At 46.2% G+C, this 24,527-nt stretch overlaps 1 protein-coding gene and 1 long non-coding RNA gene across 7 annotated transcripts; one reads left to right on the top strand and one right to left on the bottom strand.

The window, feature by feature from the left end:
• Nucleotides 1-1,559: 1,559 nt before the first annotated feature.
• NTMT1 (N-terminal Xaa-Pro-Lys N-methyltransferase 1) lies at nt 1,560-12,775 on the bottom strand. 6 transcript variants are annotated; one of them, XM_081897962.1, is made up of 4 exons: nt 12,652-12,775; nt 5,668-5,878; nt 4,545-4,797; nt 1,560-2,131 (listed from the first exon to the last, which is right to left on the bottom strand). In XM_081897962.1, coding segments are annotated over exons 1-4 (723 nt in total). In that variant the 5' UTR covers nt 12,654-12,775; the 3' UTR covers nt 1,560-1,874. The 6 variants fall into 6 exon arrangements, with proteins under 6 accessions (XP_081754088.1, XP_081754090.1, XP_081754091.1 ...); XM_081897964.1 differs by having other exon boundaries at nt 12,621-12,754; XM_081897965.1 differs by lacking the exon at nt 12,652-12,775 and adding an exon at nt 11,173-11,488.
• A 3,534-nt stretch (nt 12,776-16,309) lies between these two features.
• LOC309362330 lies at nt 16,310-24,013 on the top strand. Its single transcript, XR_014164917.1, has 3 exons — nt 16,310-16,328; nt 17,568-17,716; nt 21,047-24,013. It is a non-coding gene; the product is annotated as an uncharacterized lncRNA (long non-coding RNA).
• Nucleotides 24,014-24,527: the final 514 nt, after the last annotated feature.

Raw genomic sequence — 24,527 nt, 5'->3', positions numbered from 1 at the left:
TGGCCCCTTGGTTCAGCTGTATTTTCCCACCCCCCAGAAAGCATTTAACCAAACGCACAGGCTACATTCACACCATACATTTTTTAAAAACCCAATGACACTTTAAACCATCACAGCTTCCCCCAAAGAATCCGTATAGGAGACTGCTGTTCCTCTCAAGGCGCTACAGTTCCCAAAGTTCCCTGAGGAGGAGGGGTTGTTAAACCACTCTGGGCTGCTCCACTGGCACTCTCCAGGGACCCCTCAACTGGGGTCTTATCAACAGTCATTTCATCTTTTGACAAGAAGGACAAAAGGGCCTCACTCCACTGGCTGTGTTGAGGGACCAGCTTCATTTGGCACTCCTCAGCAGTCATTCCAACTTTTTGCTTGCTTTCATCCCCACCCCCTTCCTTTTCCTCCTTGTGGGTTGCACCTGCAAATTTTGTTTAGGGAGGAATTTGTGTGCTGTTGAGCTGACACCACGCGATCCTGGAGACTTTTCTGATGAAGTAGAGTGGTGAATAAAAACTCTTCACAATAAAAAGCAAGAGCCTCAATGTTTCTCAATGGTTGTGAGTAATTTAGCAAAGAGTAATTTAGCATTTAGGTGAAAACTGGACCCCCAAATGGTGTCTTGTTAGGGAGGGGTGACCTGGGTCCTAACTCCTTTGCACTCCCCTTTTGAGCTGTTGTGTTCACCTTAATTTCCATACGGTAGGATATATGCATTTATGCAAATACCTGTTTTGTGCAAATTTAGAAGTGCCTAGCAGTACCCATTAATAATAATAATAATCAACCAGTATTTACCATATTTTTTGCTCTATAAGACTCACTTTTTCCCTGTTAAAAAGGGGAAATGTGTGTACGTCTTATGGAGCAAATGCAGGCTGCACAGCTATCCCAGAAGCCAGAACAGCAAGAGGGATTGCTGCTTTCACTGCGCAGCGATCCTTCTTGCTGTTCTGGCTTCTGAGATTCAGAATATATTTTTTCTTGTTTTCCTCCTCCAAAAACTAGGTGCGTCTTGTGGTCCGATGCGTCTTATAGAGTGAAAAATATGGTATTCCATAGAATCGTAAGTTGGAAGATGTCCCAAGGGGTCATTAGTCCAACCCCCTGCAATGCAGGAATCTTTTGCCCAACATGGGGCTTGAATCAATGACGCTGAGATTAAGAGTCTCGCACTCTCGCAAAGAGAGCACTAAACGTAAGAACATAAGAGCTTGCTGGATCAGACCAATGGCCCATCTACTCCAGCATCGTTCTCACAGTAGCCAACCAGAAACCCATTATGAGAAACCTGAAAGCAGGACCCATTAATAACAATCTATGAATTTGTCCAATCTTCATTTAAAGCAGAGTTTCCCAAACTTTGGGGTTTGAGACTATAATTCCCTGACCACTGTTCCAGCTAGTTAGGGATAATGGGAATTGTAGTCCAAAAACAACTGGAGTTTGGGAAACCCTGGTTGTAAGCCATTCAGGTTGGTGGGGATCGCCACCTCCTGGGGGAGGGAATTCCACGCTCCCATTTCTGCCCCTCCCATTGAGTATATAAAACAGTTCAAAACAAGTTGCTGTTACAACCATACAAAGTATATTTTGACAAGTGTTTTTTTTTCCCTCCACCCATCAAACAATAAAGAACCAACAACATTAGCAGCAGCAGCAGCTTCGAAAAAAAGAACATTTACTTCCCCCCAGCATTCCTAAGCCAGTCTCGACGACGAGAGTCTTAGCCAGACCCCAATTTCTGGACTATCTCTTTTAGGATGTTCAGTTGGGGCCCTCCGTCGCCAGGGAGGCAGCCAGCCTTGCTTGGGAAGCGTGTCTCAAGGCCCCCGCAGGAAGGCAACCTCCCTCTCTATGGGGCTCAGGGATGGAGGGGTTCATCTCATTGCTAGTGTGTAAACGTGGTAGATTTCGTCAGGAAAATTCTCCTGCTTCTCCTGGGCCAGCAGGTTGAGGCCAGCACAGCGGATGATCTTGCAGACAACGTTCAGGTCCCGGCAGACACTGCTGTCCACGTCGTCCATGATGACCCCTTCCTGCGCCATATTGTCCTTGATGACTATGATGCCGTTGGGCTGCAGGCCTAGGCGGCAGCGCTTCAGGAAGCTGGAGAGGTGGTCGTCTGTCAGGTGCCCTGTTTTTAAGAGCATAAGAGCATTAAGACTCTGGCTACTAGAAATTCTTAAATAAAAGGTATATCGGTGGGCCAAAGACAATACAGTGGTGCCTCGCAAGACGAAATTAATCCGTTCCGCGAGTCTCTTCATCTTGCAAAGCACAGCTATTAGCGGCTTAGCGGCTATTAACGGCTTAGCGGCTTAAAGAAAAAGGAAACAAACTCGCAAGAACTCGCAAGACATTTCGTCTTGCGAAGCAAACCCATAGGGAAATTCGTCTTGCAGAACGACTCAAAAAACTGAAAACTCTTTCGTCTTGCGGTTTTTTCGTCTTGCGAAGCACGGCTATTAGCGGCTTAGCGGCTATTAACGGCTTAGCAGCTTTAAGAAAAGAAACAAACTCGCAAGATGTTTCGTCTTGCGAAGCAAGCCCATAGGGAAATTCGTCTTGCAGAACGACTCAAAAAACGGAAAACTCTTTCGTCTAGCGAGTTTTTCGTCTTACGAGGCATTCGTCTTGCGGGGCACCACTGTAAAAGAATCTTCTTATACGCTACAGCTGCCGCTAGACTATTGATTGCCAAAAATTGGAAATGTGAAGAAGCACCATTAGTGATAGATTGGCAATGTAAATTATTTGAATTTATTAAATTAATAAATTCAAATAATATTTGAATTTATTAAATTAGCGAAAATGACGGCAACAATTAGAATGCAATCAAATCAGAATCTGAAACAAGAATGCAAGTGTGTAGAGGAATACATGGCTAATAGGTACTCCAACAAAAACCTAGTGATCTCACAAAGTTAATATAGAACACAAGAATAAATATTTAATAAATAAATTATCAAAGTACAAACATAGTAACAAATTTAAAACAAAATTAGGAAGTCACACACGGGTGGAGGGAAGTCTTCGAGTCACAAGGGGGAAAGTATGAGATAATTAAGTAAAAACGAAATGTGGATTTACAATGTACTGTAATAGAAAATGTGAATGTATAAATTATAAGAAATATGAAATTCTATGTAAATATTATGTATATGCATTGGAACATTCAATAAATGGTTTATGGAAGAAGAAAAAGACTCTGGCTACAAGATCAGGCCAGTGGCCCACCTCTACTCCAGGATCCTGTTCTCACAGTGGTCAACCTGATTGATGTCCCCCAAAATGAAAACCCAAGCAGGACCTGGGCACAACTGTTTTCTCCAGTTGCAGTTCCCCATTATTTGGTATTCAAAGGTAGACTGTTCTTGTGCATGGGGGATCCGCTCTCACAACAGACCTCTCTATATGAAGAGCCCTGCTGGGCCCGGCTAGGAAGGGCCCATTTTATCCTGCACTCACAGTGGCCAACCAGATACCTCAATGGGAAGCCTGCAAGCAGGGTCCATGCACAAGTGCACTCTGTCCTTCTGGGGTTCCAGCAACTGGTATTTAGAAGTTGCTTTTGACTGTGGGGGTACAGCAGAGGCATCATTGGTTGGTAGCCATCGATAGCCTTATGCTCCATTAATCTGTCTAATCATCTTATAAGACCATCTAACTTGGTGAATATCACTGTGGGAGGGAGTTCCATAGTCCTAAAAATGCTCCGTGTGAAGAAGTCCTTTCTTTTCTCTGTCCTGAATCTTCCAACATTCAGTTTCATTGGACAACAACCTTAACCTAAAAGGCAGTGGCTGGAATCCAATGCTGTGATAATTAAGCGTCTGAACAGTACAAAGGGGACAGATTGAGGCAGCGTGGGTTCAAATCTCTCTGCTCAGCTCTGAAGTAACCTTAGGCTGTTTGCCCTCTCTGACAAGCCTACCTCACAAGCCTGTTGTGAGGAAAACAGAAAGGACGTTGAAGGGGGGGGCATTTACACTGCCCTTTAAATTCTGCAGAGAGAATTAACTGATGAAATACCTTTCCTGTCTCTATCCTAGGCGCCAGTCACATTATGCATTTAAAGGACTGCCACTTAGAACAGTCATGGTTCCCTGACAATTAATCTTGGGAACTGTAGTTTTCTCAGAGTGCTGAGAGTTGCTAGGAGGCCGGAAAAAACCCTCGCAGAGCTACAGCTTCCAGAGTGGTTTGGCAATCAATCCTCCTTCCTCAGGGAACCCTGGGAATTGTAGCTCTGTGAGGGGGGGCAATAAAGTTCTAGAAACTCTCAGCACCTTGAACTACAGTTCCCAGGATTCTTGGGGGGGGGGCAGAATGCCTTTTAAAGAGGTACTGTAGCATTTTAAATATACAGTGCAGATGGGACCTTTTGCAAGTTGTACCCAATGGCAATCCCATTTGGAGTAGACTCGTTCAAGTCAACGACCAAGATTAACTGAGGTTCACTGATTTCATTAAGGTCTACTCCGAGAAAGAGAAAATAATCTGGATACACAACCCTTCTTTTACAGGTAGTGGAGGTAGACTCTTACCTATCACCCACTGGATCCAGATGACGTCGTAGGCACTGGGCTCGGGACTGAAGTCCTGCAGGCCACAGCAGTAGTAGTTCCTGACACGCCGACCCTCCTCACCCAGGTAGGTCCGGGCCTGGTTAAGGAAGTCCGCTGTGACATCCACCATGTCCACCGTTCCGAAAAGTGGCAGCAGGAGCCGCTTGGTAATCCGGCCAATGCCAGCCCCGCAGTCCAAGGCACGGGAGGTCCCTGTCTTGTTAGGCTCATCCTGGACAGAAATGAAGTCAATGAGGGCTAGAACCTTGAATGCCTCTCAACGCTTTCAGAAACAGGGTCTTTCATTGTTTCTCCCCCACCCACCCACACACACACACACACACACACACAGAGACACCCTTCTCTGTTATACTGCATCTGGCGAGATGGCATCCATGTTTGCAGATACAGCCTCCATTTCCCCAGGTTTTAGGCAGGGAACAATGACCAGCCCTAGGGATTAAACCTGCGACATTCCTCATGAACAGCAGGTATTCTAGTTCTAAAAAAGCGCTGGGTAGCTCCCAGTGGTGGCACCACCACCAAGACCTCCCCAGCTTATCGTAATCACAAATTTGCCCAATATGCACATTTTGGCAAAGGACTCTTAGCCTAACATAACAAGAACAGGTGCACCTCACATAGGGAGCCACCACCAAAAAGGCCCTGCCCCACAATGATGGGAGTTTGAATCTAACAATATCTGGAGGGCTACAGGTCAGCCATCCCTGCCAGAGATTCAGCAGTCAACTCGGCTTCCTTGGAGGTTTTCAAGCAGAGCTTGGATGGCCATCTGCCAATGACTCTTCTGCTGTGATCCCTGCATTGCAGGCGGTTGGACTAGATGACCCTCCCAACTCCACTATTCGATAATTCACTGCTTTAAAAGGGGGGGGGGGAGAGTGGATTTCCCACACTCCCCCTAAACCAGCCCTGGCCAACCTCCAGATGTTTTTTGACTACATTTCCCATCAGCCCCTGCATTATTTGGCAGGGCTGGGCTGGCTCAGGCTGCTGGGAGATATAGTCCAAAATATCTGGAGGAAAGCAGGTAACCCCAGGCTGTTCCTACTCAGCTTGGAAGAGAGAACACCTTGCTTACCAGCAAAAAACGGAGAAGGAACTTTTTGGAGCTGTCAATGTCGATGCTGGAGATGTGCCCATAGCCCCCCAGCATCCCATCCACTGTCGCGGGGATGTCCTTCCAGTATTTCTTGGCCTTGGAGTAGAACTCCTTCTCATTCTCCACAACGTCGCTCGCCATCGGCACCTTTCTTCTCAATGAGAAACCAAAGCAGGCCAAAAGGTGTTCCCTTTGACAAAGAAGAGGAGGAAAGGTGTGAAATGGATTGGGGAACGGAGACCCTTAAAATTCGTTTCCAGTTTTCTTAGGGAAATTACATCACAGATGGCATCACGATGCTTTGCAAATGTCAAAAAAATGTCGTCTTCCATGTCACCTAAATGTTGGAAGGGTTGTGATAAACTTAGTATGTATTATCATTTATGGTGGGAACGTCAGCTGGTCTTTTGGCAGAAATCATACATAATACTGAAGAAACTATTGATCGTTGTCCTACTGAATATTTTTTGACAATACCAGTGTAGATGTATCGTCAAAAGAATTGGTCTTATATATTATCTAGGAAGCTCGAATAGTAATTGCAACAGTCCCAAATCTTACACTGGCTGCTTTGAGTCACTCTCTCAGGAATATACTGTATTTTTCGCTCCATAGGGCACACCGGACCATAGGGCGCACCTAGATTTTAGGGGGGGAAATAAAGGGGGGAAATGTTATCCCCCCCTGCAGTCCCAAAGAGCAAAGAAGCCAAGACGCAACCACACGCAAGCTCTCCAGCCGGGAGAAGCTGCGCGGGGCTGGGATGGAGGAAGCCCGAGCTTCCCCCAATCCCAGCCCCCAAAACAGGTCCAGGAGCAGTGGCGAGATTGCAGGGCTGGGACGGGGGATGCCCGAGCAACCTCGCTGCCACGCTCAGAAGGCTTGCAGAGAACAGGCAGCTATCCGCAAGCCTTCTGAGCACGGCAGGAGTTCCCGCCGGGCTCCACAAGCTTGGGGAGAGCTGCCCGAAGCCCGGGGTGCGCAGCGCTATGCTCCCCAGACTTTGGGCTGCAGGCAGCTGTCCGCAGGCCTGCGGATAGTTCCTGAAGCCTGGAGAGCGAGAGGGGCTGGTCCGCACCGACCCCTCTCACTCTCCAGGCTTCAGCGCAAGCCTGCATTCGCCCCATAGGACGCACACACATTTCCCCTTCATTTTTGGAGGGGGGAAAGTGCATCCTATAGAGCAAAAAATACGGTAGCTATAATAGAGAAAATCACGTGTTATTTTAGATTTTGATAATAACTAGAACCTCCAGATAATTCTCATATGATTTTGCACTCTAAACACAGTAGAGTGGAACCACCATTTTCAAGATGACCCTCATCACAAACATGGCAAATCTGGAACTACACTTGATATATCTGGTAATGCTGAAAGTTGTTACCTGAAGTTTATTATTTTGACCCATGTGCAACTGTACTCAGATTCCATGTGCCCATCTCAGTTTTATATTTTTGACCTGTGGCTATAACTGTTCTCTTCGTTGCATGTAAAATTAAATAATCTTTACAAAAGAAAAATAATAAGGTGCCAGCACCCCACCCCCCAACCAATAAGGTGCCAGTGACCCCACCCCCCAACCAACAGGCCCAGAATGCAAAAGGGCGTTTAAAGAAATTCCAAAAGAGAGCAGGTGATGTTCAACCCGCCCCGTTAGATATGTACAACCCTGAAGGATGAGATCTCGAGCTAAATATATACATGGCTCCGTAGGGCGTGCCCTACACCAACCCAAACATGGAATCAGGACGATCGGTTGCCAGAAGTGTTCTTAGCTTAGCTCAAGTTGAGGCACTCACCAGGTTGTGAGATGGACAACACACACACACCCCAGCTGTTGTACCTGTAATCAGAATACAGAACTGTAGAGAACCCAAAAGCCATCTAGTCTGGCAGGTAGGTTTGTGGGATTTTCATTTACTAGAGCCCTTAGGTCCACTCAAGAGCTATCCAATTGTCCCTCACCCTCCCAAAATCTTGGTTTTTTAAAACCAAATCCTGGATGTTAATTCTGTGCTAGATGAAGACCATCTTGGCTGTGAGGCCTGGAAGACCAGCTTCCTGCCTTGCAGAGCTTTTCCCACCTGGCCAGGCAGGGTGGGGCCCTGATTGACTCCAGCTGCAAAAGCTGAGGCTGCTGAACAGACTTTTGGGCTGGGATAAGGGGCTTTGGTTGGGAAGGTTGTTGCTATAATTGCTATTAATTTTTTGTACCTTTATTTTAGATCGTATTATGATTTATGTGGAAATCATTTAATTTGCTTGTGTATTTTTTGCATGTTTTATTTACGACAACCTTTGTTGTCATTATGAGGTTTTTTCATGTTGTAAGCTGCCTTGAACATGCCTCAACTAATGGAAAGGAGGCATACAAATAAAATTATTTGTAAAAATTATTGTATGTAAAATTAATTGTACATGCTAGCAGGGCAAGAGGACTCTTCAGCCCATCCACTCCGTGATGGACAATGAGGAGTCGATTCTGGTTGACGCCTGGCATGCATGAGGGGTGTGCCAAGGAACCTCGTGGGGAAGAGGTGTATAGGGAGCGCTTCTGTACACATACCTAGCCCTATACAGCATATTTGATGTTTATGGTCTGCAAGCCAAAGAAACGGGTTTGTGCTAAATATACTTACGTTCTTAATCTACTTAAGTTCTAACACCAAAGTTCTATTTTACACATGAACTTCAGCTATGTGGGTTTTGTAAAAAAAGATTGAATCAGGCAATTTTTGATGCAAACTGGAATAATTTGGATAGGGTAATTCACATCAGAAAATGTCCAGCTGACACCCAGAAAACTTTGCAGCACCTTCGACAATCACCTAATTTACCATAATTATCTTGCTCTTATTTTGTCAACAGCGCAGCACTGTTATGGGTGTGAGCTAAAGGCCTTGCTGAATAAATGTATTTTCAGCTGGTACGCCAAAATCCATCAGGATTGAAGCCAGTAAAATCTGAGGGGGAGGGCTTGCCTCATCTAGTACTTGAACTCCACACCCATTTGTTGCTACTCATGAACTTCTGGAAATGGAAGATTTTCTGCGGGAAAAATGTAAGTTAAACACACACTTTTTCATTCTACATACTTAGCAGAAATGTTTTTAGTAGGTGCAAAAAAAAATTAATACAATGGAGGCACCTGCTGTTATGTCAAGAGGCAGGGAGTTCCAAAGTGTGCGTTACAAATGTGGAACATGTGTTATGTGCCATGTATAACGATGCCAGTTCCACAGAACAAAGTGGTTGCACATGCACTAACATTAACCACAATTCATGTTAAGTATAGTTCCCTAGAACACATGAATTTGAAAGCACTTGTTTGCCAGTTTAGCACCAACTTCCCAAAAGAGAGTTTACAACTGCAAACGACACACTAGCATTTTTGGCCCTCTTCACACACTGCCTTGCATACAGAAAACAGTTAATCTTGCTTTTATTTGACAAATATAATTATTATATAAGTATTAATGGCATTACTTATAATTATTAGATGAATTACTATTCGTTTTAATAGTAATAATGAATTGGTTACTTTTGTGCCACAGCAACACAATGCGACCCTTTTAAGCAAAAGAAAAAACCCACGTGAACATTTGAAAACCACCTTCAGCTGCTTGGAGAAAAGGGTGGGATATAAATGTAGTTAATGTAATTAATAAATCACTACGCATTTCCTGGTGCTCAAACTATATGAACTTTATAAACTCTGTCTATATTGGTGCATGGAGTGGGGGGCATTCACTTTAACTTTTGAACCCTGGCACAAAGGCGGTGGAGATTAAAGAAGGAGGGTTATCCAACGGGCTTTTGTGGGTTCATTTCCTGCACCAGCCGTAGCTCCCTCCAGAACAAACCCTTACTAGGAAAGATTCCCCCCCCCCCACTTCCCTCCCCCGACAACCCATGAGCCACGTGGACTGCAATTCTCTTTTTCCCCCGCCTCCAAAGCAGTCACTTCGGCTCTCTGTGTAAACTCACCCCACCGAGCGCCGGCTTCCCTCGCGCGCGGGCGCTGCGGCAACGTGCAGGAAGGAGGAGGAGGAAGAGAAAGGGGAACCTAATAGTGGGAGGGCACTGGGAGGGGAGGTGTCCAGACAGGACTCTTCTGCGAAGCTTCCTTCTCCTCCAGGCTGGGAAGCCTCTCTCGCGCTCTCTCTCTGCTATTCAGGCAGCTACAGGTCTCGCCTCCCCGTCGCTGGGCATTGGGCCCCACAATCTCCTCCCTCTACGGCACGCAATTTCCTTACATAGAGCGCATGGAGGTGCTCCCGAGGAGGAGGGAGAAGCCGACCAGAAGGGTGGGCCGGCGGGATGCTGGGGGCGGAGGCGGGGGCGGGGTCCGCTTATATTCGCTCGGCCGGACGCAGGCATCGCTGGGGGAGGGCCGGGGGCGGCAGTGCGGCCCCGCCCTCCCTTCACAAAGGGCTGCACCACAGCTGCGCGCGCGCGGGAGGGCGCGCGACTTAGGATCCCCCGCCTGGCTGCACGCGCGCCGTTACGCTGTATATACCCACACGCTGAAACATACACAAGCAATTGTTTTTTTTTTTAAATTAATTTTGATAGTTGTTGCTATTGCTACTGCCTTTATTTTTATATCCCTCCTTCTTTCCAGACCAGGACTCAAGGCGGCTGGCAAACATCAAAACAAGGACGGCTAAAACGCAGAAAACTAAAAACGTAGAAAAGAATGGCAGATAAAACGTCATTAAATTATAAAGGAATTAAAACAGTGTTTTAAAAAAAAAAGTATATATATTTGGGTTCCTATTGAGGGTACTGGGCAAGACAACATGACAGTGATGAGGGATTGAGGATTGGAGTGATCATTTTGTGATGTGGCAATAGACGAAGTTGTATTGTAACTTTTGAATAAATGCTTTTTTTAAAAAAAAAATCTTCAAATTTGATACGGAGCAGCATACTAGTATTACTACTACTACTAATAATAATAATATTTCAGAACCCAACCCAATTTATTCCAACTTTTAATTTTTAAATTTAAATCATTTTCAATACTGTATTGAATTTTTAGCAAACCACTTTGATGGTTTCTTCTGAAAACTGAGAGATATATACATTTTATGAGATAAATAAAATTGCAACCCAATTTGAGACCTTAGAGTGAAGGGTGGGTAAGAAATCATTTGTGCGTGTACCTGGGAGAAAAGTTTTCACCTGGCACCTAAGGATATGTAGTGAAGGCACCAGGTGAGCCTTCCTGGGGAGAACACACCACAAATGGGGAGCCACTACACAAAAGGCCTCGTTCTGTTGTTGCCACTTTCCAGACCTCTCAAGCACACACACAAATAGACAGTGTTATGGAATGGTTAGCGACTTTGCACCTGGGAAACCCATGTTCAAATCCTCACTCATCCGTGGAACACATCAGAATTTTAAAATATCTAAAATACAATTCTGGGTTTTTTGTAATATTGATGAGAGTATCAATACAACCCTAAATTACAAACCTGACATCAACAGTATTTCAGGATTTAGATTATGTTGCTTTAAAACACAACACATCCAACAGGTAGGATTAAGAATCTTCTATTTAGCATCATAGTTGATCTAATCTACTAGATCATGTTACTCTCCACCTCCTTTTACAGCATTCGTTGTTTTCTATATATTATAAAAAAAACAAAGAACTCTACTGATTAGATCTGCATTTCATTTGGCTTCATTCATCTAACCCTTCTTCCATTGATCCTATTTTTCCTTTAAAACATAAAAACATTTTATCTTGTAATTAGAACTGATCCTGTCAAATTCCTGACTGTTTAAAAATAAAAATAAAAGTCTCCATGATTTCCCCACCCTGCATCGTCAATTTTTGAACAAATATAACTGTTGTTGTTCTAGAACATTGAGTTTCTTAACTGCCATTTTTGGAATCACTAAATGATAATCACAATATAAAAGATGAGTGGGGGCGACAGGAGGTACCTGATCCCTGCCAAACACCCAAGACTGGAGAGGGAAGGAGACTTCCCTTTGAAGACAACCCAGAAGCATCAATTGGTTGAAAATTCGGCTGTGCAAGATCTCCCCTCTGGTCCAAGCTCACGTATTGCACAGATCCATGCTGCATATTTCAAGGCCACAAGTCCCCCCAAAGAATTCTGGGAACTGCAGTTTGCTAAAGGTGCTGGGAATTGTAAGTCTGTGCTGGGGAAACTACAGTTCCCACCCAGGATTATTTGGGAAGAACTCACAGACTTTAAAATGAGAGCCAGTGTGGTGTAAGTGGTTGTTGGCAGTATAACCTAGCAGAGACCAGGATTCAAATCCTTCCACTGCCCCCCTCATCCATGAAGCTCACTAGGTGGCCTTGGGGGCCAGTCGCCATCTCTCAGCCTAGCCTACCTCACAAGGGTGTTGTGGGAATTGAATGAGGTCTAGGCACCTGTGAGAACAGGATGCTGGGCTAGGTAGGCCTTTGGTAGTCACCATATATTCTTAAGGCTCACACCTCCATCAGTCATAAAAGAGCTGGCATACACAACCATACCCACATGGTAGTATACCCTTTTGTATACCCATATGGAGGGACGCGGGTGGCGCTGTGGTTTAAACCACAGAGCCTAGGACTTGCCGATCAGAAGGTCGGCGGTTCGAATCTCCACGACAGAGTGAGCTCCCATTGCTCGGTCCCTGCTCCTGTCAACCTAGCAGTTCGAAAGCATGTCAAAGTGCAAGTAGATAAATAGGTACTGCTCCGGCGGGAAGGTAAATGGCGTTTCCGTGTGCTGCTCTGGTTCGCCAGAAGCGGCTTAGTCATGCTAGTCATATGACTCGGAAGCTGTACGCCACAACCCCAGATGAGCGCCGCAACCCCAGAGTCTGCCACGACTGGACCTAATGGTCAGGGGTCCCTTTACCCTTTATACCCATATGGCAGTGCACACAATCATACCCGCTGTTGGCACATGAATACAGACTCTTACATGGGCACAGCACAACCTCTTGGCTGAACAGTCCTCGTCAGATAAAGGTACGGATGGGTGGAGAAAGCAAAAGGGGTCACCTTGCTGTGTGAAATTAAAGTCCAGCTGATAGATTACTGTGGAAACAGGATTCTGTTGACAGTGCCAGCTTTTCCTACTGACCAATGAGGACATTGACCAATAGGAAAGAGATTAGCATCAGTGGCGGTTAGACGTCTGGAACATTTGCTTTTTACGTACTAAGTTTATGAAGTTTTAATTATTGCACTTGTCCTCCTGTGTATCCTGCTTTAGGACTTCTACTTTGGAACTCCCTTCCTATTGATACCAGGCAGGTACCTTCACCATGGGCATAAGCAGGGGGGCAGCTCCCCTCCCAGCAAAAAAATCAAGTACATAAATAAAAATACTAACTAACTGACCAATTGTGTCGCAGATAACTCGGTTCTGCCCTCCCCGCCCCCAGCCTGGCTACACACATGGCCTTCGTTGTACAGTGGTAACTCAGGTTAAGTACTTAATTCGTTCCGGAGGTCCATTCTTAACCTGAAACTGTTCTTATCCTGAAGCACCACTTTAGCTAATGGGGCCTCCTGCTGCTGCCGCTCCACCAGAGCCCGATTTCTGTTCTTATCCTGAAGCAAAGTTCTTAACCTGAAGCACAATTTCTGGGTTAGCAGAGTGTGTAACCTGAAGCGTATGTAACCTGAAGCGTATGTAACCTGAGGTACCACTGTACTGTTTTCAGCAACTGAGACAAGCCTGCCCAGATATCTAGAAAACTGGTGTGTTTTTAGTTTATTGCAGGTTTTTTAAAAATCTTTTTGAACATTTGATTGTTTTTCCTAATTTTTTTTGTCTTTTTACATGCATACCTCATTTTGTTCGTATGCCACCTTTCCATACAACATTAAAAAGTTGCAAGGCAGCTTACAGCATTTAAAAGTTGCACAACTACAGAAATGACAAAAGTAGCGCTAAATGCTAAATGAAACACATCAAAAAGTACACAACCAGATCAAATAATTGCCTCATAAACCATAATAAGATACAAAAGTAAAGATAGGAAAAATTAATATCAATAACAGCAATACAGTGGTACCTCGGGTTAAGAACTTAATTCATTCTAGAGGGCCGTCCTTAACCTGAAACTGTTCTTAACCTGATGCACCACTTTAGCTAATGGGCCTCCCGCTGCCGCCGCGTGATTTCTGTTCTCATCCTGAGGCAAAGTTCTTAACCTGAGATACTATTTCTGGGTTAGCGGAGTCTGTAACCTGAAGCGTATGTAACCTGAAGCGTATGTAACCCGAGGTAGCACTGTACGTACACACACCAAACAATTCTGCAGCACAAGGGTCTGTTCAGCAGCCTCAGCTTTTGTAGCTGGAGTCAGTCTGAGCCCCGCATTTGCCAGGTGGGAAAAGGCCAGCAAGGCGAGCAGGTTTTCCAAGGGCACAGCCAAAATGGTCTCTTTTTGTAAACTGTTTTGAGTTTTCCACAATCAAGGGTACATAATTTTTTATGAATAAAATAATACAAGCAAAGATTCAGACAATTGATCCATCTCGCTCAGTAGTGTCTGCACTGATTGGCAGCAGCTCTTCAGGGTGTCTGGCACGTTTTCCCCAACCCTACCTGGGGGGAACTTTTGCATGCAAAGTGTGTGCTCTACCATGGAGCTACAATCCCTTCCGCTAGAGCAGCCTTTCTCAACCTGTGGGTCCCCAGATGTTGTTGAACTACAACTCCCATCACCCCAGCTAACAAGGCCAGAGCTCAGGGATGATGGGAGTTGTAGTCCAACAACATCTGGGAACCCAGAGGTTGAGAACCGCTGCGCTAGAGAGAGAGAGCAGGATTCTAGTTCTCATTGTTTCAGTAAAGGGCTCAATTAAAAGAGGGAGGTAGAAAACTGGTAAGCATCTTTAAAAGCAGAGACATCACCTTGCCAACAAAGGTCCGTATAGTTAAAGCTATGTTTTCCTAGTAGTGATGTATGGAAGTGAGAGCTGGACCACAAAGAAGGCTGATCGCCAAAGAATTGATGCTTTTGAATTATGGTGCTGGAGGAGACTCTTGAGAGTCCCATGGACTGCAAGAAGATCATACCTATCCATTCTGAAGGAAATCAGCCCTGAGTGCTCACTGGAAGGACATATCCTAAAGATGAGGCTCCAGTACTTTGGCCACCTCATGAAAAGAGAAGGCTCCCTGGAAAATACCCTGATGTTGGGAAAGATGAAGGGCACAAGGAGAAGGGGACGACAGAGGACGAGATGGTTGGACAGTGTTCTTGAATCTACCAGCATGAGTTTGACTAAACTGCGGGAGGCAGTGGAAGACAGAAGTGCCTGGCGTGCTCTGGTCCATGGGGTCACGAAGAGTCGGACACGACTAAACACCTAAAAAACAACAGAAAACTGGCCCATGCCAAGTCAAACCATGACAGTGGTTCTCCAGGGTTTCAGTAAAGGAGTCTTTCCTCAGGCCTACCAGCACCTCTCCAGGGTTTCAGGCCTACCTCAAGATTGTCAGGGACTGAACCTGGGACCTTCTGAATGCAAAGCAGGTGCTCCACCCCTGAGCCACAGCCCTTTCCCAGAACAGGGGCACGTGAAGCTGCATTCTACAGAGTTAGAGGGTTGGTTCATCAAGTCCTGAGAGTCTTCATAAGAATTTCTAAGGCAGCCTTTCTCAACCTGTGGGTCCCAGATGTTGTTGAACTACAACTCCCATCACCCCTAGTTGCAAGGCCAGAGCTCAGGGGTGATGGGAGTTGTAATCCAACAACATCTGGGGACCCACAGGTTGAGAACCGCTGCAAGGGGACTTTCTTCTGGCCCTTTAGGTTGAGGCATAAATGTATATATTTTAGAGGGTGCTTTGAGTGATCCCCAAAGAAAAAGAAAGTCAGCAGCAGGCAGAGCATAGGTAAAGGTAAAGGTACCCCTGCCCGTACGGGCCAGTCTTGCCAGACTCTGGGGTTGTGCGCCCATCTCACTCAAGAGGCCAGGGGCCAGCGCTGTCCGAAGACACTTCCGGGTCACGTGGCCAGCGTGACATCGCTGCTCTGGCGAGCCAGAGCTGCACACGGAAACGCCGTTTACCTTCCCGCTGGTAAGCGGTCCCTATTTATCTACTTGCACCCGAGGTTGCTTTCGAACTGCTAGGTTGGCAGGCGCTGGGACCGAGCAACGGGAGCGCACCCCGTCGGGGGATTCGAACCGCCGACCTTTCGATCGGCAAGCCCTAGGCGCTGAGGCTTTAACCCACAGCGCCACCCGCGTCCCTAGGCAGAGCATAGTAGCCATTAATAACCCTCTCCACCATGAATCTGTTCCAGTCCTCTTTTAAAGCCTTCTACGTTGCTGGGCTCCACTGCCTCTTGTGGGAGCGGGTTCCGTAATTTAACTATGGGGCCCTGTGTGTAGAAGCGTGTTCTTCTGAAATGTCCTGTAGTACCCACTCTCAAACACATGGAGGGAGTGTTGCATTTTCTTTGGTACACTCGGTACACTCGGGTTTGCCTTGCAATTTTAAGCCAGCTCTGAACAACTTTCTTCCTTTCTTTGTTAATGGATTGGAAACTTTTTCTCTCCCCCCCCCCTCCTTCCTAGCCTCTCTGTCTCTCCCTTTTCTTTATTTTTGTTGTGCAGAGGTCCTCCCTATGCCAGGTAAACTTGGCTACCCACCCTGATCTCTCTTTATGGAAAGCGGGGTCAGTGGCGTAGCGTGGGTTGTCAGCACCCGGGGCAAGGCAAGTAATTTGCACCCCCTAACCCATGGATTTGCGCCCCCTAACCCTACCCCCCAGATGTTGCGCCCGGTGCGGCCAGCCCCCCCCTGCACCCCCCACGCTACGCCACTGAGCGGGGTTTCTCTCTCTCTCTCTGTGTGTGTGTGTGTGTGTGTTTGTGTGTGTGTGTGTGTGTGTGTGAGAGAGAGAGAGAGAGAGAGAGAGAGAGAGAGAGAGAGAGAGAGAGAGAGAGAGAAAGGGCAGAGAGGCAAGGAGAAAATTCTGCCACGCAGACTCTTTCACACAGCAGCCCCATTTGCCAGCTCTCTGAGCCTTGGAAACTGAGTCAGAAACGAATTTCAAACAGATGGGGGAGGATGAAGAAGCAGAAAGGTTTAGACACAGTTCCCAGCCTCAGCCTTGCTCAATTCATTCCCCACCTGCTTTTCAGACACCCCCATTGCATTTTAATCTCCCTCCCCCTTTTTAGATATAATGGGGGGACACCACTAAGAAGCCCACTGTCAGAAATTGAGAGGTGTGTTGTTTTTTTCATTTACCCAGGATTGCAAGAGAAACCTCTTGAGGTTCTATTCATTTGCACATTTGCTTGGTAATGCCTTTCTTTGGGTCTTGTGGGCGGATAAGCGTCTTTCACGTTGGCCGGTGGGTTGAGATGGATTACCTTTGGCTATCCCTAATTCTAGATCCATTTAGCTGGAGACGCTGTGGACTGAAGGGGATAAGGGTCTTCTGCAATGCAGAGCAGGCCAATCCAACCGGCACCAGCTCTGCAAGGTCTTACAGAGGGATTGATCCAGGCTTTGGGGACTGAGATCCCTTGAAAACAGGCCTGAACCTGGTTTTCTGCTTGCAAACTGTGTTGTGGTGGATGGAACCCCTTCCACCCTAACAAGGTTTTGGTCGAGTCCTTTCTCAGCCACTCATTCTGTTTATGTGCTTATTACCTTTATACCCCAAATTTCCTCCAACAAGCCCTCCATAGTTCTCCTCCCTATTTATCCTGTGAAGTAGGTTATGCTAAGAGCGAGTGACTTACCCAAAGTTGCCCAGTGCGCTTCATGGGTGAATGGGGATTTGACCCCTGTTCTCCTGGGTCCTAGACTGGCACTCTAACCACTACACCGCACTCTTGTGCCTCTTGGATCATGCCCAGGAGTCAGGAGCTGAGCCTCTCAAGAACTCCAGAAGGGCCTCAACGGCAGAGGTTGTCATCATCATCCCTTCCAGCCATGGCTAGCGTCCAGCTATGATCAACGTCAACCAGAGTGATGCAATGCAGCCAGAAAGCTCCTTCAAATCCAGGTTGGAACCCTACCTCCCAAACCATCAACTACCCCTTTCATAACCAGTGGTGAGTTCTGTCAATTATTGAGACTGGTAGGGTAGAAGGCCAGCAGCAGGTGGCGCCAGAGCCAGCAAGAGGCAGGGGCGGAGCCAATGAAAGGAGTCCCTGAGAGGTGGAGCCAACTCATTCTAGTTGCATTTTTTAATTTAATTTTATTGTATTTCTGTCCCAAAGCTTCCACCAAGGAACTCAATGTGGCGTACATGGTTCTCTCCCTCCTCATTTAAGCCCTACAACAACCCTGTGAGGTAGGTTAAGAAGAGAGGCAGTGATGGGTCCAGGCTCACCTAGTGAGTTTCATGACTGAGTGGGGATTTGAACCCTGGTCTTCCAGGGTCTTATTCCAACACTCTAACCGCTACACCACACCCATCCTCTTCCCTGCTGAGTTCCCTCCAGGCAAAACAGAGGTGAAGGTCTTCTCTGCACTACACATTACATTCAGTGTATATCCTACCACTTTAAACAGTCACAGCTTCCCCTAGGGAATCCTGGGAACTGTAGTTCTTCAAAGGTGCAAAAAGTTTGTAGGAGACAACTGTGTTCCCCCTCGCAGAGCCACAGCTCTCAGTGTTCCCTGAAAAGAGGGACAGGTTGTTAAACCAGCCTGGGAACTTTAGCTCTGTGAAGGGGTCAGGGGTCTGTTAGCAACTTTCAGCACCTTTAACAAAATTCAGTCCATAGGATTCTTTTTGGGAAGGTGGCGGGGGGGGAGCGGTATGATACTGATTTAAACAATTAGTGCAGATGGGGCCTAAGGCTGTGTCCACACCAAACACATTTAAAGCACATGGATTCTTCCAAAGAATCTTGGGAACAGTAGATTACCCCTAACAAAGCTACAATTCCCACAGTACCATTAAACTACAGATTCCAGAACTTTTTCGGAGTGTGGGAGGGTGCTTTGCACGTATGGTGGATATGCAGTTTAAGTAGTCAGCAACAAATATTCAGGGAAACTATGCACTTGAGGCAGCTGAGTTGAAAATAATATTAAAGTTGGTGGAGCACTAAATTGTTTATTTAAATAATTTATATACTGCTTAGTCTCTAAGTGGTTCATAAAAAGGTAAAGGTAAAGAACCCCTAGCAGTTAAGTCAGTTAAGTCTAGAACAACTCTGGGGTTGCGGCGCTCATCTTGCTTTACTGGCCAAGGGAGCCAACATTTGTCTGGAGACAGTTTTTCTGGGTCATGTGGCCAGCATGACTATGCCACTTCTGGTGAAACCAGAGCAGCGCACGGAAACACCGTTTCCCTTCCCGCCGGAGCAGTACCTATTTATCTACTTGGACTGGCATACTTTAGAACTGCTAGGTTGGCAGGAGCAGGGACCGAGCAACGGGAGCTCACCCCATTGCGGGAATTTGAACCGCTGGCCTTCTGCCCAGAAGGCAAGCCCAAGAGGCTCAGTGGTTTGGACCACAGCGCCACCTGCATCCTCAAGTGGTTCATAGACAAGGGTAATGTGCACTGACCTCCACCATTAATCCTGACCACACACAAGAAGTGGGTTGGTTGAATGTAGTTTTAAAGTACCCTTTGTCAAATGAGTCCAGGGCTCTCCTTCATTGGAGGTTTTTAAGCAGAGGCTGGATGGCCATCTGTCATGGACTAGATAACTCTCAAGGTCTCTTCCAACTCTACAGTTCCGTTCCTTGCGGAACATCCTCCCATCAGATGTCAAGGAGATGACCCTTAGAAGACATCTGAAGGCAGCCCTGTATTGGGAAATCTTTTAAGGTTTAATGTTTTATTATGTTTTTAAATACGCTGGAAGCTGCCCAGAGTGGTTGGGGCAACCCAGTCAGATAAGCAGGGTATAACTAACTAACTAACTAGTAGTAGTAGTAGTAGTAGTAGTAGTAGTAGTATTACAATTGGAAAATCATCCAATTTGCTTCTATGAAAACCATCCCATCTAAAATGGGCAGGATTTCAGTGTACGTTGCACCTTATTAGGATCTTTTGCAATCTCTTTTCAAACTCTTTGTCTGATCATTTGGTGAACTGTAGAGTAGGAAAGGACTGTGAGGATAATTCTAGTCCAATCTCCTGCAATGCAGGAACTGTCCCATATGGGGAGCGAACCTGCAGCCTTGGCGTTGTCAGCACCATGCCCTAACTAACTGAGCTACCATGACTTGAATAAATAAATAAACAGTAATTTGCAATCAGAGGATCAATGTGATTTTAAAAAAACAAAACACCACCCTAACAAAATCAATATAGCAAAACAAAAACAAATAACTTTCAAAAGCTACAAAGAGCAGATTGAGATGAGCAAAAAGGGTCAAGAAACAACAAAGCACCTTGGCTAAGAGGAAAGTCTTCACCGGTTGCCAAAATCTTTGCAACATCTGGGCCAAGAAGGCCTCCTTAGAGTATCCAAATTCCTGAAGATCTCCCAATTCTGAATGCCTAGCACACTTTCCCTAAAGTGGGTTGTAAGAACACAGCCTCTGTAGGGGAGTTTAAGTCCTGGGCAAGCAGGTATGTTGCATCAACCCATTTTGGGATCTGACAGTAAATGCCAAGGGATATAGGAAGGTGATTTATACCAAGTCAGACTTTTGGTTTATTGAGCTCAAGCTTGTCCGCACTGACTGGTTGTCACTTTCCAGGTTTCCAGGTAGGGGTCTCTCCCAGCAATGCCAGGAGATGTCACTTGGGATTAAACTTGGGACTTTCTGCATGCGACATCTCTTATGAGAAATCTCACCTCAACTCTATGTGAAAGCACAGAAATTGGGTTTCTGGCCAGATTTTTTCAGCTTTAAAGTTTCTGGTCCTCATGAATCTACACCCAAAACTTTCAGGTGGTGGAATAGGCAAGAAGATATGACCGTAAGCATTGTGAACCAACGAGGAGCTTTTACATCCTTGGGGTTGTTTCCAGCTCAGTCCTTTGTAGACCTGGAATCAATGAATCTATGGTAACCATGCTCATTTTTTTCAATGGGTGTACTCCGAGTAAAATTAATGTTTGGCAACAACCTCTGGCGTCCTAATGATTTTCTCATCCTTTCACCCAAACAAGCACAGGTCATCAAGCAATGAAGTAGTAAAAACAATATTTATTAATAATAAAATAAAATGCATTTAAAACATTTAAGAAAACAATTAAGCACATCTTTAAAAAAAGCCTTAAACCTCCTAGAACAGCCAAACCCCTCACAAGTAACATAAAACAACAAATTATTATTATTATTATTATTATTATTATTATTATTATTATTATTATTATTATATTATTATTACAACCCATGCATCTTTTCCTGCCTGCAGATTGGTCTATGCTGACAGATCCCAAGTTCTGCAAAACAGAAACAATCTCATCAGCTAGATGGCTTATGCAAAGCGTGCTCATTTGCATAAGCATTAGAGAGAATCCTAAGAGGAGGGAAGAGGCGATGACCGACCACGGAGGTGGGGAATGCACTGGGGCAGCAAGGAATATCATTGCAAGAGGACTCTTCTGTTTTTAAGAAAAGCCTGTCCTTTTACCCTTTTCAAGACAAAGGGTAATTTTACAAGAAAGAAGGAAAACGGGCAGCCTCGCCACTTACTCAAAAGTAAGACAAGCCACGCCCACCCTAAAATTTCAACAAAACCTGTTTCCCCCTTTGATCGCTTTTGCATGCAAACTCTGATGAAGGGTGGTTAGGGCAACAGAAGGGAGGAGGACATGGATGTTAATTTTTCAGTCCAGTGCTAAACCACCCCATTCAGTGGAATGGATAAAAACAGAGCCTCCAAGTGGCTGAAGCCCCTGGATGTGAAAAAGTGGGCCAAATTAAGATGTCTTGGAACCAAAGTGAAAATTCAGAGTTGGGGTCAGGCGAGCCTCCCTGGGGGGACCATTCAAGAGTTTGGGGGCTGCTATCAAGGGGGCAAGAAGCAGTGCAGTGTAGTGGTTAGCATGTTGGGCTAGGACCTTGAAGACGAAGGTTTGAATCCCCACCTCCCAACTTGGCCAATAAGCTCATTGCGTGACCTTGGGGCCAGTTGCCACCTCTCAGCCAAACCTACCTCACAGGGTTGTTGTGAGGATAACAACAGAGATAGGAGAACAATGTGACCACCTTGAGCACCTTGGAGGAAAAGGTGAGGTACTGATGCAATAAATAAATAAGAAAGCCATCTCATACTGAGTCAGAGCATTGATCCATTTATCTCAGCATAGTCTGCACGGACTGGCAGCTGCTCTCCAGGGTTCAGGCATGGAGGCTCTTTCCCAACCCTACCTAGAGATGGTATTTGGGACTGAAAGAAGGACATTAGGTATGTAATGCAGGTGACGTTAACCACTGGGATGTGGCCCTCCTCCAGATTTTTGTGATGGGGTGCTTGATCACCTGACCCCACGCAGCATAGATTCTCCACCACTGAGATTATCCACGGCTGGGAGATGGACCAGAAAGGCTTTATGGTCTGAACCAGCAGATCTTTGTGAATTGGCTGTATGGACAGGAGGCTATCGAACTAGGGTTGGATGTCAGCTCCAGAAGCTGTGATGTCTGCAGCCCAAGGGTGCAAGGTGAGGGAGGCGAGTGAGAGAGGGAGAGAGGACGCTAGAAAACAAGGCAAGCCTCGTTGCTGCTTTCCGGGAGACGGTACATTTCCATTGCTAATGGCTGGACGGGAGCCAAACCACTTTTCTGAGATGCTTCCCTGGGAAAAGGCAGGCGCTGACTGGCTCGGAGGCAGATCTGAGCAGAGGCAGGCGAAGGATGAGCTTGGAGGCAGCTGGGCAGGCGGGTCTCCTCCGCACCAGAGCTCAGCCCTTCCGTAGCCAGGAGACAACAGACCGAAGTGGGTCCTGCAATCAACTCCCCAACCCATTTCCCCTTTATAGCTCAAAGTTTGTTGAGGCTCATTCTTTCAGGACGTTGAATGGATCCTCCCTCTTTCCTCCATCTGCTTCAGAGCAGACCATATGCTGCGACCGCTCAGGTCTGCAGGGGAGAAACCCTGCTTTCTGACCCCAGCAAATTGCTGCCCCCCTCCCCACTTTTGCATCAGAGAACATTAGAAGAGCTGGCTGCAGGATCAGGCCAAAGAGTCTAGTCCAGCATTCTGTTCTCACAGTGGTCAGCCAGGTGCCCATTAGGGGAAGCCACCAAGCAGGACCTGGGTGCAACAGCATTCTCTCTGCTGGTGATTCCTGGCAACTGGCGTTCAGAGGCAATAAATACTGTACTGCAACAGTGGAGATGGAATACTGTATAGCCACCATCACTGGCCATCCTCTACTGGAGAAGGTCCCTTGTTTTTCCAGGGAGGGCTGGGCAAGACCCCATCTGCAATCCTTGAGACTTGCAGCCAGTCAATACGGATCTAGATGGTTCAATGGTTTGGCTGAGCAATAAGCAGCTCATTCTTACATTCGCCCTCAGAGGTGCCTGTCTGCTAAGCTTCTGCATCAGACACCGATCTGTGCAGGACAGAAAGGAAAGGAACATTGAAAAGAGACTCATGCAGAGACACAATGAGCACCTTTGCCCTGAGGCTGGGTAAATCACTATGTCACGCCTCTGCTTCAGCAGGGAAGGAATGTTCCCATCACACCAAGGACAGAGGCAGTGTGCAAGATATCCCACCCAAAGCAGAGAGTGACTGAACAGAGACAAGCCCAGAGCTGTGACTCGTGGAAGGACATAACCTGGCACCCTCCTCTCTGGACAGGTGGTTTTTTTAATGCATCTCTTCACCCGAAGCAACTGAGTGATCCAATACCCATTGGATGCAAAGACACACACAGCCTCAGGAGGAGGCAAGGTCAGAGGGATCGATCATGCAGAGACACAACAGGCTGCCTCCTCTGCGGATGCTCACTTGCAGGCTTGCCAGAGACTTTATTTACTCAATCAATTTATTTAACTGAGGCAGCAATCAGCACTCTTTCTGGAAAATGAGCATTGCTGAGCACAGTGGGCATTAATTCAGGGTAAACATTTATGGATTTGCACTGTGAGTTTATTTCATTCTCTTTTATTCTTCTATATTAATTAATACACTGGTAATTACTGTATAAAAGGGCATTCCCCCCTCCCTCCATATGGAAATCAACATTATAATTAAGCCGTCTTTATATTGCTGGACTTTTAGACCTTCCAGGATGTTGCTAGAGCGGGGACTTTCTATAAAATGAACTCAGGTACATATCAGGATTGAAGATCCCAAATCCAGTTGATGGGTCATGGATGGCTCTTCTGATTTTTGATTTTATTAAGGATTTCTTGGTGTACAAAAGTATGTGCAATGTCTCTTTTTTCAAGATACATTTTCCAAAGGTCAGTTTCATTTGATGAGACATTAGGGTTACAATAGGAAGAAAAAAGGGGGGAAAGGTGGAGGGGGTCATGGGGTTTGGGTTGGGTGGCGATGTTTTGATTTTACTCAATGTATGTGTGGGGTTTGGTGTCAGCGTTGCTTGTGCGGGTTCTCGTTACTATTCGCTTATGTTCCTTTGGTGGTGAGAGAGGTTGGGATTGGCCTAGGGTGCGGTTGCTTGTTTGTGATTGGCTGTGGTGGGTGGGCTCTTCTAACGACAGCAAACATATAGTCTGGGCAGTGCCAGGATTTTTAGTCCAGGCCCAGTTTTCCTTCTATAATGGAGGACCAGAGCTAGTGCCATAGCTCTGTAGGACTCTAAGAACACAAGGGGAAACCCTGTTGGATCAAGCCAGTGACTCATCTAGTCCAGGGTCCTGCCCTCACAGTGGCCAAGCAGATGCCCATTATAGTAAGCACTCAGAAAGCAAGT

The sequence above is a fragment of the Podarcis melisellensis genome (genome assembly GCF_964234715.1).
Source record: "Podarcis melisellensis genome assembly, chromosome: Z".
Taxonomy (NCBI): domain Eukaryota; kingdom Metazoa; phylum Chordata; class Lepidosauria; order Squamata; family Lacertidae; genus Podarcis; species Podarcis melisellensis.
The sequence above is the reverse complement of the archived record's forward strand: the minus strand, read 5'-3'. Positions and strand labels throughout refer to the sequence as shown.